The sequence below is a fragment of the Peromyscus californicus genome, unplaced genomic scaffold (genome assembly GCF_007827085.1).
Source record: "Peromyscus californicus insignis strain IS unplaced genomic scaffold, ASM782708v3 Scaffold_13__1_contigs__length_99412109, whole genome shotgun sequence".
In the NCBI taxonomy this organism is placed as follows: Eukaryota; Metazoa; Chordata; class Mammalia; order Rodentia; family Cricetidae; genus Peromyscus; species Peromyscus californicus.
Genome location: NW_026294424.1, coordinates 5,926,893 through 5,940,857, shown reverse-complemented (window position 1 = coordinate 5,940,857; position 13,965 = coordinate 5,926,893). Strand labels below are relative to the sequence as shown.

At 47.6% G+C, this 13,965-nt stretch overlaps 1 protein-coding gene across 24 annotated transcripts in view; it reads left to right on the top strand.

The window, feature by feature from the left end:
• Positions 1–11,797, top strand: part of Depdc5 (DEP domain containing 5, GATOR1 subcomplex subunit) — a 127,961-nt gene extending 116,164 nt beyond the window's left edge. For 18 of the 24 annotated variants that reach the window (XM_052736253.1, XM_052736266.1, XM_052736265.1 and 15 more), the window contains 4 exons: positions 3,262–3,433; positions 6,652–6,712; positions 10,833–10,915; positions 11,074–11,797. In XM_052736253.1, coding sequence (XP_052592213.1) covers positions 3,262–3,433; positions 6,652–6,712; positions 10,833–10,915; positions 11,074–11,366 — 609 coding nt within the window. In that variant the 3' untranslated portion in view covers positions 11,367–11,797. Of the gene's footprint in view, positions 1–3,261; positions 3,434–6,651; positions 6,713–10,832; positions 10,916–11,073 lie in introns of those variants that run through there. The other 6 variants (XM_052736273.1, XM_052736272.1, XM_052736271.1 and 3 more) reach the window with 3 other exon arrangements.
• The last annotated feature ends 2,168 nt before the right edge of the window (positions 11,798–13,965 follow it).

Below are 13,965 nucleotides of genomic sequence, written 5' to 3'. Positions count from 1 at the left end.
AGCAACTCTCTTTAAAAAGTTCAGTTTTCATACCTATTCATTTAAGCCTCACTGAAATCAGCTAATACATTTATCATAGTGGTTTTTTTGGTGTGGGTTTTTGTTTGTATGTGTGTTTGTGTGTTTGTTTTGTGTGTGTGTGTTTTGGTTTGTTTTTGGTTTTTCGAGACAGGGTTTCTCTCTGCACTCTGTAGCCCTGGCTGTCTTTGAACTTCTGGCTGTCTGTAGACCAGGCTGGCTTGGAACTCACAGAGATCCACCTGCCTCTGCCTCCCTAGTACTAGGATCAAAGGTGTGCGCCACACCACTGCCCAGCAAGTTTTATGTTTATTAAGCTGTAATGTAGATGACTTCTTTTAAGGTAGTGCCCATGTTTGCTACAAAGCAGATCTCCCCCTCCCCCTGCCCCCTACACCACCCCGAGACAGGGTCTCTTTGTATAGCCCTTGCTGTCTTGGAACTCACTCTGTAGACCAGGTTAGCCTCAAACTTACAGAGATCTACCTGCCTCTGTGTCCTGAGGGTTGGGATTAAAGGAGTGTACTGCCACCACCTGGTTTACAAACCAGATTTTATGAGGATAAATATTACCTCAAATAAAAAAATTATTAACAAAGCTCTAGAAATTATATCAGTCAAACTAGAAATTCTGGCTTTATGTTTGTGTTTTGTCTTTTAATTTTTTAAATTTTACTTTGTTATTTTGTGTGTGTGAGTGTTTTGCCTGCATGTCTGTCTCTGTACCATGTAGTGCTCCCAGAGGCCAGAAGAGGATGTTGGATTCCCTGAAACTGCAGTGGAGGTCCTCTGCAAGAGCAGCTAGTGCTTTTAGCCGCTGAGCATCTCTCCAGCTCCCACTCTTGTGTTTGTATTTGTGTCTCTGAAGGAACTAAGAGTTGTCCTCTGTTTTTGTTTTTGTATGTATGTAACATTTGTGTACGATGTATGTCTGGGTGTTTTCAGGTGCACGCATGCCTGTGCAACAACCTCATGTAGGAGCACAGGGTTACGGACCCACGCTTCCATGCCAGCCTTTGTAAAAGTGGGTTCCAGGGCTGCAGAGATGGCTCAGATGTCAGCACTGGCTGCTCTTCCAGAGACCCAGGCTTCATTCCTAGCACCCACGTGGCAGATCAGAACTGCTTGTAACTCCAGTTCCACACATACACATACACCGAAAAATAAAAAGAAATAATCTTTGATGTGTGCTCCGGGTATTTGAAATCAGATCCTCATGCTTCTATATCAAATACTTTACCTACTGAGCCATCTACACAGCACCTTCAAGTTTTTAAAGAATCGTACTTAAACAAGTCAAGCTATAGCTGAACTATAAGGATGGGAGTCTTGATACACTACCCAGCCCGGTTTAGAAACCCTGGCACAAGTGGTCGTCCTGCCTTAGCCACCCAAGTCAAGTAATTGGGACCATGAATATGTGCCACCATCCTCAGCCTGTATCTTTTAATGCTTGACTGAAGCAGAGGAGCCCAGAGTTCAGACAAGCCTGGGCAACATTTTAACACCCTACCTGGAAAAATAAATAAATAAATAAAAAATGGATGTGATTCTCATCAGATCTCACCTCTATGACAGAGCCACATCCATGAGCTTCTTACTTCTTTTGTTTATGGGGTGGGGTGAGTGTTCTCCGAATGGAAATCAGGACCTCACCCTGGACAAGCTATCCATCACTAGCATATAACTTTAGCCTGGGGTTTTTGTCTTCAGGCTTGGGGTAGGGGGAGATTTTTGGTTTTGGTTTTGGTTTGTTGGTTTGTTTGTTTGGTTGGTTTTGGTTTTTCGAGACAGGGTTTCTCTGTGTAGCTTTGCGCCTTTCCTGGAACTCACTTAGTAGCCCAGGCTGGCCTCGAACTCACAGAGATCCGCCTGGCTCTGCCTCCTGAGTGCTGGGATTAAAGGCGTGCTCCACCTGTAGCTAGAGTTTTCCTGCCTGGCCCACAGTCAGGACAAATCTCTCTCACCTGCCAGTCCCACAGCCGCTCAGACCCGACCAAGTAAACACAGAGACTTATATTGCTTACAAACTGTATGGCCGTGGCAGGCTTCTTGCTAACTGTTCTTATAGCTTAAATTAACCCATTTCTATTAATCTATACCTTGCCACATGGCTCGTGGCTTACTGGCATCTTCACATGCTGTTTGTCATCATGGCGGCTGGCAGTGTCTCTCTCCCCAGCTTCCTGTTCTCTCCCTTTTCCTCTCTGTTAGTCCCGCCTATACTTCCTGCCTGGCCACTGGCCAATCAGTGATTTATTTATTGACCAATCAACAACACATTTGACATACAGACCATCCCACAGCAGCCACCACTGCCTGGCTTGTTTGTTTTTTTGAGACAGGGTTTCTGTGTAGCTTTTGGAACTCACTTTGTAGACCAGGCTAACCTCGAATGCTGGGATTAAAGGCATGCACCACCACGGCACGGCCTGTTTTGTTTGTTTGTTTTTACTTTACCTGTATGTATGTGGACCAAGGTCTGGATGTGGAGGTCAGGGGATAAGTCAAGGGAGTTGGTTCTCGCCTTCCACTATGTGGGTCCCAGGGAGATAAAACTTAGGTTACCAGCATTGATGGCTAGTGCCTTTTACAAACACTGAGCCATCTCAACCAGCCCACCAGTTTGGTTTTTTGTTTGTTTTGAATGTCTGTTTCATGTTTTTTAAAATGTATTTCAAAAAATCTTACATAGTCCCCTGAGGGAGCATCGATTGTTGGAGTTACTTATAGGAACTCTGGCTTTCAGGAAGGTAGTTTTGGAGTTTCCCCAGAGTGTACTGTCTTGTGTGCAAGAGCTGATCACTTTGGCAAGAAGCCGCTGCAGTCATCTCCCACCCTACATCAGATAACAGTGGGTTGTTTTCTTATTTGATACACTGGACTTGCTACACAACAAAGCTAGAAAGATTCAGCCTTTGTCCTGTGACCTTGCTTCTAACATTCCACAGAGTAAGAAGGGTCTCAGCTCTCACCAGTTAGTTCCTTGCAAAACAAACTGAAGGTCAGAAGCTTGGGCTATAAAGAGGAGCTCTGTGCTCAAATCAGTTTTTCTAGCATTCGTCAGGAAGCAAAATTGCTTTTGTTCCTGAGCAGGACAGGTTAGAGCCAGAGAACGTGGATAATTGAACTTGCCTATCGATATGTATGCTGCCACTCTGGTAGGTCTGCTTTTTGGAAGCAGAGCTATTTTCTCTGATCTAAAAGACCTGGAGATGATGTGGTTTCTGTGTTTTCTTCCAGGTCCAAGGTTGGCATCGAAAAGCTACCTCCTGCGGCTTCTTATTAGTCCCGGTTTTGGAGGGTCCTTTTGCACTGCCCAGTTACCTGTATGGCGATCCTCTGCGGGCCCAGCTCTTCATCCCACTCAACCTCAGCTGCCTGCTCAAGGACGGCAGCGAGCACCTGTTCGACAGTAAGAGCTGCTCCCTCCTAAGGGTCTGTCTCAGCGAGTCAGACGCCGTTCCTAGACCAGCCCCGTGCTCTCTCATAAGTAGACTCTGGGTGGAAGATGAAGCCGTCAGTAAAACAGAAAGCAGGAGGAGGCTGACCATTCAGAGAGAGAAAAGGGGCAAGTGGGAAGTGGGATGGAGAAGGGAATGAGGACACTTGTATGAAATGTCATAATGGAACCCATCGCTGTCCAGTGAACATATGCCTGAAAAACCAAACCACTGCAACTCCAGGCTAGTTAGGAGAGCCGTTCTACAAGGAGCAAAGTAATCTGGGTTTTTGCCCTGGATTTTTTTTTTTTTAAATTTTTAAATTTTATTTTATTTCATGTGTGTGAATGTTTTGCCTGTGTTTATGTCTGTGCCCCGCATGTGCCCACAGAGGCCAGAAGAGGGAGTCGAATCTCCTAGAACTGGAGTTCTGGATAGTTGTGAGCCACCCCAAGGGTTCTGGGAACCAAACTTAAGTCTTGTGCAAGAGCAGCCGAGACTCTTAACCACTGAGCTGTCTCTCCAGCCTCTGTGCAGGATATTTGATCAGTGACTGGATCATCTGGGACAAGTCACTTAGTGCTCCTGAGCTTTGAGTTCTCCTTGGGTGGGATGGCTAGAGCCGATTTGCCAGCTCTGGAAGGCCAGAGTGAAGCAAGCAATGGGAGCGGGCTTCGTGCAGTGTCCGTGTCTACACCATGTTCTGCCATATCCTGTGTGCTCTCAGCCACCCAATCACCTGCGATGGTTGTGTGAATTTGAGGAGAGCCTTTTGCATGATGGTCCATGCAAAAAGGCCCCACAGAGGCCATCAAAAGCAAATCAGAGCTGGGCGGTGGTGGTGGTGGCGCACGCCTTTAATCCCAGCACTCGGGAGGCAGAAGCACGCGGATCTCTGTGAGTTCGAGGCCAGCCTGGACTACAGAGTGAGTTCCAGGAAAGGCGCAAAGCCACACAGAGAAACCCTGTCTCGAGGGAAAAAAAAAAAAAAAAAAAAACAGAAAGTATTGTCCTGCTGTGCAAAGCTGGGGTAAGCTTTGTAAGTCCCAGGCTCCCTGAGTGTTCTCCAGTGCTGCATCTTGAAGACCCTTCCTTCTGTCAGAAAGGGAACACAGGGGACCACCCTGACATGCCCTTTACCCACTCGGATGTTAAGCTCTATCCCTATCCACACCTCCCATTGCTATCACAGAGCACTCACTGCAGATGAACGGATAAATAGCTCCTAAAAAGCTTTCCATGAGTTCAAGATGACATTTTCAAAAGCAAAAGGCTGGAGTTGATGCTAATGTGTCAGGAGCTATTTGATAGAAAGATTATGAATGTGAAAGACACGGCTTTGGTGTAAGAGAAATGTTTTCTTCCCGCTCCCGTGTAAGTTTGTGTTACGCTCAATGGCAGAGGCTGAGGAGGGCTTGTCAGGTAGGGCAGGCTAAAAGTAGTGATCCTGTGGTTTTATGACAGGCTGCCATGCTAGTTCCAATAGTCTGTACTCTCCGCTTACAACGGAGAAGGCATTTTTGTACCCGAGCCCTGCAGAGTCCTGCATCAGAGGCCAAAGATTCTGAGCTGCACAGAGCACACGAAGTCCCTTTGCACACATACACATTCCTGTTTACCTCACAACATGGCCGAGGGAGGACCGTTTATGCAGTCCCGAAATGTGAATGATTATGCTCCTTCCCGAGTTTTAAGCCAACAGCTCACTGGAGTATTGTCAATATCTTTAGGGGTACAGTTACCTTAAAAGGTCTAGAGATGCTCTGCTCATTGTGAGAGGATTGCTTGCAGGGCTGGCATAGAGCTGATGGTTTCCCTGCCAGTTCTGACCTGCTCTTCTAAACCATCTTCAGTTGGTCGCCATGGTTACAGAGAAGTCCTAGTTTAAAGGAATAAGGACACAAATCTAAAATTCAATTTTCTAGATTCTGTGTCTCTTTTCTTCTTACCTCCACTTCTAACAGTGAGTCTGAATCTTAAAACTGGCACAGATGTGGTGTGTGTGTGTCTGTGTGTGTCTGTGTGTCTGTGTATATGGATATGTTTCTGTGTTTGTGTGTGTAGGTGTGGGTGTATCCGGGTGTGTGTGTGTGTGTCTGTATGTGGGTGGGTGTGGATGCCTGTGTGTGTCTGTAGTTGTGTGTGTCTATATGTCTCCAATTTATTTTAAAGAAAGTTCTAATTATGGACAGAGTAACAAAGCCACTGCATCCCTAGTCTTTGGGTTGTCTATCCTGTTGTTGGGACCCTCAAAACCTCCATCCAGAGAGCGTTCCAGCTCTGCTTCTTGTTGCTATGTGACAGCGTTCTTGACCTTCCCACCTCCCTTCTGCTGTTGGTCCTCAGCAGCTGCCTTGTGGAAGAGGGAGGCTGGAGCCATTCAGTCGGTGATGGAGGAGCAAATTCTGCTCTGTTCTCCTCCCTCTGCAGCTAATGACTTCTCAAGAATTCCTTTTTATTTCCTTGCTTCAATTTCCTTACCCCTAAAATGGAGCTTGTAATATTGTCTTTCTGTACAGGGAAATGGAAGATTAGTGATAATAGAAACATGGGTGGGTGTTGTTTTCAGAAGTAGCTAATGTACACTTCAGGTTTATGTTTTAATATACTTTCAAAACCAGGTCTAGTGGTGCTATGTGTAAGTAGAGGTAGGAGGATCGAGAGTTCAGAGTCATCTCTGGCTACCTAGAGTTTGAGACCAGCCTGGGCTATGTGAGACTCTGTCTCAGAAACAAGTAAAAATTAATGGACTCTTTTCAGTTTTAGTTTTGTTTGTTTGTTTGTTTTTTGAGAGAAGGGTTTTTTATGTTACAGCTCTAGCTGTCCTCGATCTCACTTTGTAGACCAGACTGGCCTTAAACTCACAGAGATCTACCTGCCTCTGCCTCCCGAGTGCTGGGATTAAAGACCTGTGCCACCACTGCCAAGCTTCTTTTCAGCTTTAGAATAAGACATTATATAAGCCTCGTTCTGATGCTCACACTAGCTCCTGAGGACTACACCTTTCTTGACTGTGGTGGAACTTGGGGAGGGATTATGGGATACACAGCTATCCTTCCTTCTAACTTTGGGTGGGAATTAAAAGTTCAGATACAAGAGACAAGAATTGTCAAGAGCAATGAGGAGAACAGTGTGAGTTTATTACAGACCTTGTGATCACAGCTCAGTATTTATTCCTTATTCCTTTCAGGCTTTGAACCAGAAACATACTGGGATCGAATGCACCTTTTCCAGGAAGCCATTGCACACAGGTTTGTCCATTAGCAAGAAGGAACAGTGACCAAATCAGTATCTTTTTTCCAATAGCAGTTACCAAAATGAAACCCAATTCATTCTGTTCCTGAGGAAAAGGATCTGTCCTTCTAGTGACAGACTCACTGCCTACCTCCACTCAGACTCAGAGATAAATGCTGTCCTGCCAGTCCTGTGGCTATTGCCTTACAGACCTCATTGCTTTGTTACTCTGTGAAGGGAGAGTGTAGAGCTTTGTAAGTAGCCTACAAGAGCCTAGTTCTGGAGGAGACAGGTGAAGTGAAACATTGTAAAATTTGTCAGTAAACCTTCCCCACATGTTAGAAAGACAATGGATTGTTTAAAAGCAATGAATGAGTAGATATTACTTGGCATTGGATCTGTGCACCAGGAGAAGTCTTTCCCGGGTTGTCTGATTAGCTGTCTCCTCTACCAGCGCAACAAACCACATTGTTTCCAAGCATCACTCAGCTGCTGTCCACTTGCTACTTCATGTTCCTCATGTGAAACAAAGGCCCTGTTGTTGTTTCAGTGACCCTCTGCTTGATGGCCTTTTTTGCTGTTGCTCATACATTTTTATCTGCTACCACCTGCACCCGAATATACCCCCAACACCCACCAGTTATTCACAAGGTCTCTGACCTCTCCCACCTTAGACCCTACCCTAAGATCTGGACCTTATGTATGTGCTCAGTAAAGGGTACAGTATGAATGAGGTGGTGACTCACTTCCTCCTACTCCGAAAGGGTGTAGATTTGAGCAGAGGGAAGGGAAGGAGGGACACAGTAGTCCCTGGAAAAGTCCTCACTGGAGGAAGTAGACAGGTCTGGTCCACCCCCACCTCCACTCACAGCCGTGGAACCATAGACGTCCCATGGCAAGTCTTAGAGCTTAGTCTTGCTTTTCTCACCCCTCTAGGGGTTTCTGGGCTCAGCTGGTAAATCTGCAAGAGACAGTAGTTTTAGGATGCCCCAGCTGACCACAGCTGGTAAGCAGCTCCTTGCCCAGTCACTACACTTCTTGACTAGGTGTCTCCTGGATATGACCTTTAGTTGCCAAATCTGCTTTTGTCTTCACAGTGTCCTGTTCTCCTAATCCTCCTCAACCCAGGACCTGGTCGTATTTTCTCTAACCGGCTGCCCTTTCCTCTTCAGCCTCTTTTCTAACCTCTGACTTCCTTACACGTCTTCAAAGCTGTCCCGTATGTGACCCTTTGCCTAAGCCCCGCCTCCTCTGCCTGGTCAGTGTCTCTCTCCACCAGGGACTCTCAGGTCCCTCTATTTTGAATTCCTCTCTCTCTTTCTCATTTTTTTTTCTCTAGTAGGGCTTTATTGTATAGTCTAGGCTGGCCTTGAACTCACAATCTCCTGTCTCTACCCCTGGACTGTTGAGATTACAGGCCGTACCAGTACAACAGGTTTAAATTCCCCTCTCCTTTTCTTTGTGAAAACTGTAGACTAGACTGCTTTGTAGGCCCTTGGGGGGCAGAAGTGTAATTTTCCCATGCTTGTTCCCATCCTAGTGCCAGCAGAATGCCTTTTCCTGAGTAGTTGTGCTGCCCATAGCTTCTGGTGCAGTGTGGACTGAGCCCAGAGCCTTGTGGGTGCGAGGCCAGCAGTCATCCACTAAGCCGCATCCCTGGTCCTCCTGTGCTTGTGCATGGAGTGGAATTCCAGGTGGAAATGTGGCTCTGAAATGACAGTCCACCCAAAGGTCTGTCTCTAAAACAGCTGGAAATGCCCTCATTCCCCCCCATTTTCCTTTGTGGGGACTCCGAGTTCTTCCTTCTACGTATTCTGGATAGTTGGGGTGAGATAGCACAGCATCTCTGGGGTGGATGCCCAGTGCCTTCACTGCACTCTCGGCTTGCCCCAAGTGGAAAATCATTGGTCTGAATTATAGATTTTCTGAGGATTTTTAGGGGGTTGAGGTTTGTTTGATTGAGTTTTTTATTGTTTATTCTAGGTTTTGAGAGGACAGGATCTCACTGTGTAGTCCTGGCTGGCCTGGAACTCATTTTGTAAACCACACTGGCCTTGAAATCTGCCTGTCTGTCTTCTAAGTGCTGGGGGTAAAGGCATGACCCACCATGCATGCCTGGCTAAATTGTGTATTTAAAATTAAATGTCTTGGAGATGGAGAAATGGCTCAGCAGCTGAGGGTGATTGCTGCTCCTTGTAGAGGACTCAGATTTGGTTTCCAGCACCCACACTGGGCCGCTCACAACTGCCTATGACTCCAGCTCCAGAGGATCCAACACCCTCTTCTGGCCTCCAAAGGCACTTGTACTCATGTGCACATACAGACAAGCAACCACACACACACAGATAATAACAATTTTTAAATTTAAAAAAAAAACTGTTTTAGGCTGAGTATGTGGATCGGTTGGTAGAATGCTTACCTAGTGTGCACCAATCACCACGTGAAACTAGGCACAGTGGTGCACAACTGTAATCTAGCACTCAAGAGGTAGCGACAGGAAGATCAGTGGTGGAAAGTTATCCTCAGCTAAATTATGATTTTGAGGCCAGCCTGAGATACCTGAGACCTTGTCTCAAAAGTAAATACTATAGAATAGCCGGGCAGTGGTGGCACACGCCTTTAATCCCAGCACTCGGGAGGCAGAGCCAGGCGGATCTCTGTGAGTTCGAGGCCAGCCTGGGCTACCAAGTGAGTTCCAGGAAAGGCGCAAAGCTACACAGAGAAACCCTGTCTCGAAAAACCAAAAAAAAAAAAAAAAAGTAAATACTATAGAATAAAAGGGGTCTTTACTGGTGTCCTAAGGAAGAAATGAGGCAAGAAGCCTCTGGTCCAGATGATCATGCTAAGGAAAGCAGTTGGCTTGGTTGGAAAGTAAGGAGGAAATCCAGAAGTGTCCTGCGGACACTGTCCCTTGAGTTTGCATACTTGGTGTGTATGTAGGGGATACTGGCATAGAGCTGGCAGCTTGGAGGATCCAGCACAGCACTTCCCCAGCGAGCTCGGTCCAGGAAAGAAGACACATTTTACCTCCTACCTCACTGCCTTCATTACATAAACCCCTCAGACACAGAGGGCAGAATCTGGGCACATCTGTTAGCACGTCCTTTACAGCTCTTAGCAGGTGGGGCTAGAATAAATGTGCTTTATGGAAATAGAAAAACCAGGAATAGAACAAGCTATAGATAAGAAGTGGAACAGGGCAAGTCACAGATGAGAAATGGCGTCTGCTCATTTCCCATTTCTAGAGCACAGCAAGGCAAAGAGCCTTGGATTGCTGACCCTCACCTCTAAGGAAAGAGTTTTAATTAAGGTGCTTCATTTCAGTGAAGGCCTTTATTGAGAACCTTCTTAATGCTTAGCATGACAGCAGTGGAGACAGATGTCGCTAAGGAAACAGAGGACAAGGGGCAGATGGCAGGACAGGAAAGTGAAGGTGTAGAGTGGGGGTGCATGCAGGGAGGGGATGTGGAGAAGGAAGGTGCTCAGCGGGGTGGAGCCTGGGTAGAGTGCTGCAGTCATCATGCAGTAGCATAGTGGACGTGAGCAGGAGAGCCTCGGAGCCTCACAGTTGGGAGGCAGGTGTTGAGAAGCGCCAAGGAAAAAAATAAGTAGCCCGCATGTGTAGCTAGAGTTTTCCTGCCTGGCCCACAGTCAGGACAAATCTCTCTCACCCGCCAGCCCCACAGCCGCTCAGACCCGACCAAGTAAACACAGAGACTTATATTGGTTACAAACTGTATGGCCGTGGCAGGCGTCTTGATAACTGTTCTTACAGCTTAAATTAATCCATTTCCATTAATCTATACCTTGCCACGTGGCTCGTGGCTTACCGGCATCTTCACATGCTGTTTCTCATCGTGGTGGCTGGCAGTGTCTCTCTGACTCAGCCTTCCACTTCCCAGCTTTATTCTCCTCCTTGTCCCGCCTACACTTCCTGCCTAGCCAATGGCCAATCAGTGTTTTATTTATTGACCAATCAGCAACACATTTGCCATACAGAACATCCCACAGCACACATGTTCCACACAGGAGGCCTTTCCATATCCCAGCCTCTTGGGCTGTCAGAATCTTAGCTACACACTGCCCCGTTTCTCTAGCTAATGAGACCATGTGCGTGTGTTTCTGTCGTTACTATAGGTTTGGATTTGTACAAGATAAGTATTCTGCCTCTGCTTTTAACTTCCCTGCTGAGAACAAGCCACAGTATATCCATGTTACAGGTGAGGAACTGCGGGCAAAAGTTGGTGGGTGCCCGAGCAGCTGCCACAGTCACGTGAACCCTGCCTGAGCCCTGCCCGCGCCTGCCGTGGCAGGACCACCGGAGCCAACTGCGGGTGCTCACCAGTGGTGCTCACTCAGGCCTGCTCTCTCCCTTCAGGAACAGTGTTTCTTCAGCTGCCTTACTCCAAACGCAAGTTTTCTGGGCAGCAGCGCCGGCGGCGGAACTCCACCAGCTCCACCAACCAGAACATGTTCTGTGAGGAGCGAGTTGGCTACAACTGGGCCTATAACACCATGCTGACCAAGACATGGCGCTCTAGTGCTACAGGGGACGAGAAGTTTGCTGATCGGCTGCTGAAGGACTTCACAGACTTCTGCATCAACCGTGACAACCGACTGGTCATGTTCTGGACAAATTGCCTGGAGAAGATGCATGCCAGTGCCCCATGAAGCCAGGCCGCTTGGCTTACGAGGTTGTGGGCATTCTGGGGCTGGCCTTCCAGTTAGGCTCTGGGCATCAGGCTGCTGCCGTCAGTGAGTGGGGCCACTGCTGCTTTTGGCCTTTGTACAAGTTTGAGCGAGGAGAAAGACTGGAAGCAGCTGCTGCCGCTACCACCACCCAGAGCTTGCCATCCTGTGCCCATGGCAGGGGGAGGCACAGATTGTCTGTGGGAGGGAGTCAGTGTCTGGGAATAGGGTAGGCAGCTTCCATTAGGGTCCTTTTCTTTCACCAGCAGTGGGATATTCAGAACAGAACCTCCCGATTCCTGCCCAGGAATATGCGTGTATAGCATAATTCTGTGACATAATGTACTATTGGCTCACACCAGGTGTACATATGTGTACATAACAGAAGTAAATAAAGTCCCCCATACAGTGTCTGTTCCCAGCCTTGTTTCTAGTAGCAGTCTCACCCTGGCTGGACAGCCAGGCCAGTGAGGTCACCTCAGGTGGCAAGAGGGCTTCAGAACACACTGGTCTCGAGTCTGGCTGTGAGTCGACTTGATAGGTTTCTTTTCAGAAGCCCTTGGGCAGGAGCGAGTATCCTTCTGGACAGGACTGGTGAGCAGGCAGTAAGTATAATAAAGCTCTAGGCTGGTGCTGTCAGAAACATGCCTTGCTAAGTGGTTGCACTGGCAGCCCTCATGGTGTCCCTGACATGTAGAGGAGAGCTGCTGCCTTTAGCCTCAGGGAGGGCAAAGACTGCAGAGCAAGGGGAGGATCTGGTAGCCATGGCTGCTACTTCTTCCTCATTAATCACACACCCTGTTGACTTACCTTCTTATCAGCTTTCGAACCCTTCACCTCTCCTGGGCCCTGTGCTACAACTTCAGGTCCAGCCCTCCTTGTCTTTCTTACTTACATCCCTAGGAAACCTAACTTGTCTTGGTCCATCCTACTGTTCTCTACCGAGAAGCTGGGTGGGGTTTTGTTATTTGTTTTTTAAAACTACTCCAAGCAGATATTTCAGAGACTGAGGCAGAAGGATCATGGAGTTCCAGGCCAAGTTGGCCTCTGCAGTGTGTGCTGAGCAAAGCTGAGCTGTGTAGTGAGACTGTCTCAAAAGTCAAATGGGGCTGAAAAGATGGTTCAGTTAAGAGCACTTAACTGGTCTTACAAAGGACCTGAGTTCTGTGCCCAGCAGCCATGTGGCCACTCATAACCATCTATAGTTTGAATTCCAGGGGATCCCACATCCTCTTCTGACCTCTTTTGGCACCAGGTACACATGGGTACACACAGGCACCTGGAGGCACTCAAGTGACCAGGCCCTGCCCCTCAGGACCTCCAGCTGCCAGGTTCCACCCACAGAATACTAATTGCCCTAACGGCTGGACCCAGCCCCCGCCCTGCAGAGTAAAAAGCCCAGGACTTGAAATCCCACCAATTCCCCACCCTGAAAATCTCCCACCCACAGAACACTAATTGCCCTAACGGCTGGACCCAGCCCCTACCCTGCAGAGTAAAAAGCCCAGGACTTGAAATCCCACCAATCCCCACTCTGAAAATCTCCACCCCGGAAAGCTCCCCATCCCAACCCCCCAAGAAACCCTATATAAACCCTGCCTTCTGCTCAGTTCTCTGCTGCTTCTCACCCCAGCAGAGGTAGCCACCCTCTTGGGTTCTTTCCTCCCAATAAATCTCCTGTGAGGTTTGATGTGCTGTGTGACTTTGTAGAATTCCTTAGTTCTTTTTTTTTTTTTTTTTTTTTTTTTGGTTTTTCAAGACAGGGTTTCTCTGTGTAGCTTTGCGCCTTTCCTGGAACTCACTTGGTAGCCCAGGCTGGCCTCGAACTCACAGAGATCCGCCTGGCTCTGCCTCCCGAGTGCTGGGATTAAAGGCGTGCGCCACCACCGCCCGGCTCGAATTCCTTAGTTCTTAACTGCCAGGATACCTTTCCCCTCAGCTGTAACATTTACACACGTATGTACATACAAGCAAACACTCATACACATCGAACAAAAATAAATAAGTCTTAAAAACAAACAGGAAATTCCACTCCAATTGTACTTGCCACTTAGAATTCTGTTGATGTCCTGGACTCCAGAAACCTTAGGTGTGGTGTTGGAGATGTAGCTCAGAGAGCTGACGTAGTAAGCACCAGGCTCTAGGTTCATAGCACCACAAAATCAAAACATTGTCTTGCCCGGTGGGTTGTTTGCACAGCTACCTTGGTGGTGGTACAGTCCCTGGAACCAGGCTCTTAACCAACTCAAGTCTTCTGCACAACGCTCTTCCAAACTGCCTCGTTCGGAACCTCTAATCACAGCTATTAATCTTACATGCACAGCTTTTGTTTTTTAAGATTCATTTTTTGTGTATGAGTGTTTTGCCTGTGTGTGTGTGCATGTGTGTGTGTGTGTGCGCGCACGCGCGCACGCACATCATCATGTATGCTTGGTGCCCCGGTCAAAAGAGCATCAGATTCCCTGGAACTAGAGTTCAGATGGTCATGAGCTGCCACATGGGTGCTGGGCACTGAACCTGGGTCCTCTGGAGGAGCAACAAGTGCTCTTAATGGCTGAGCCGCTTCTCCAGCTCCTGCATG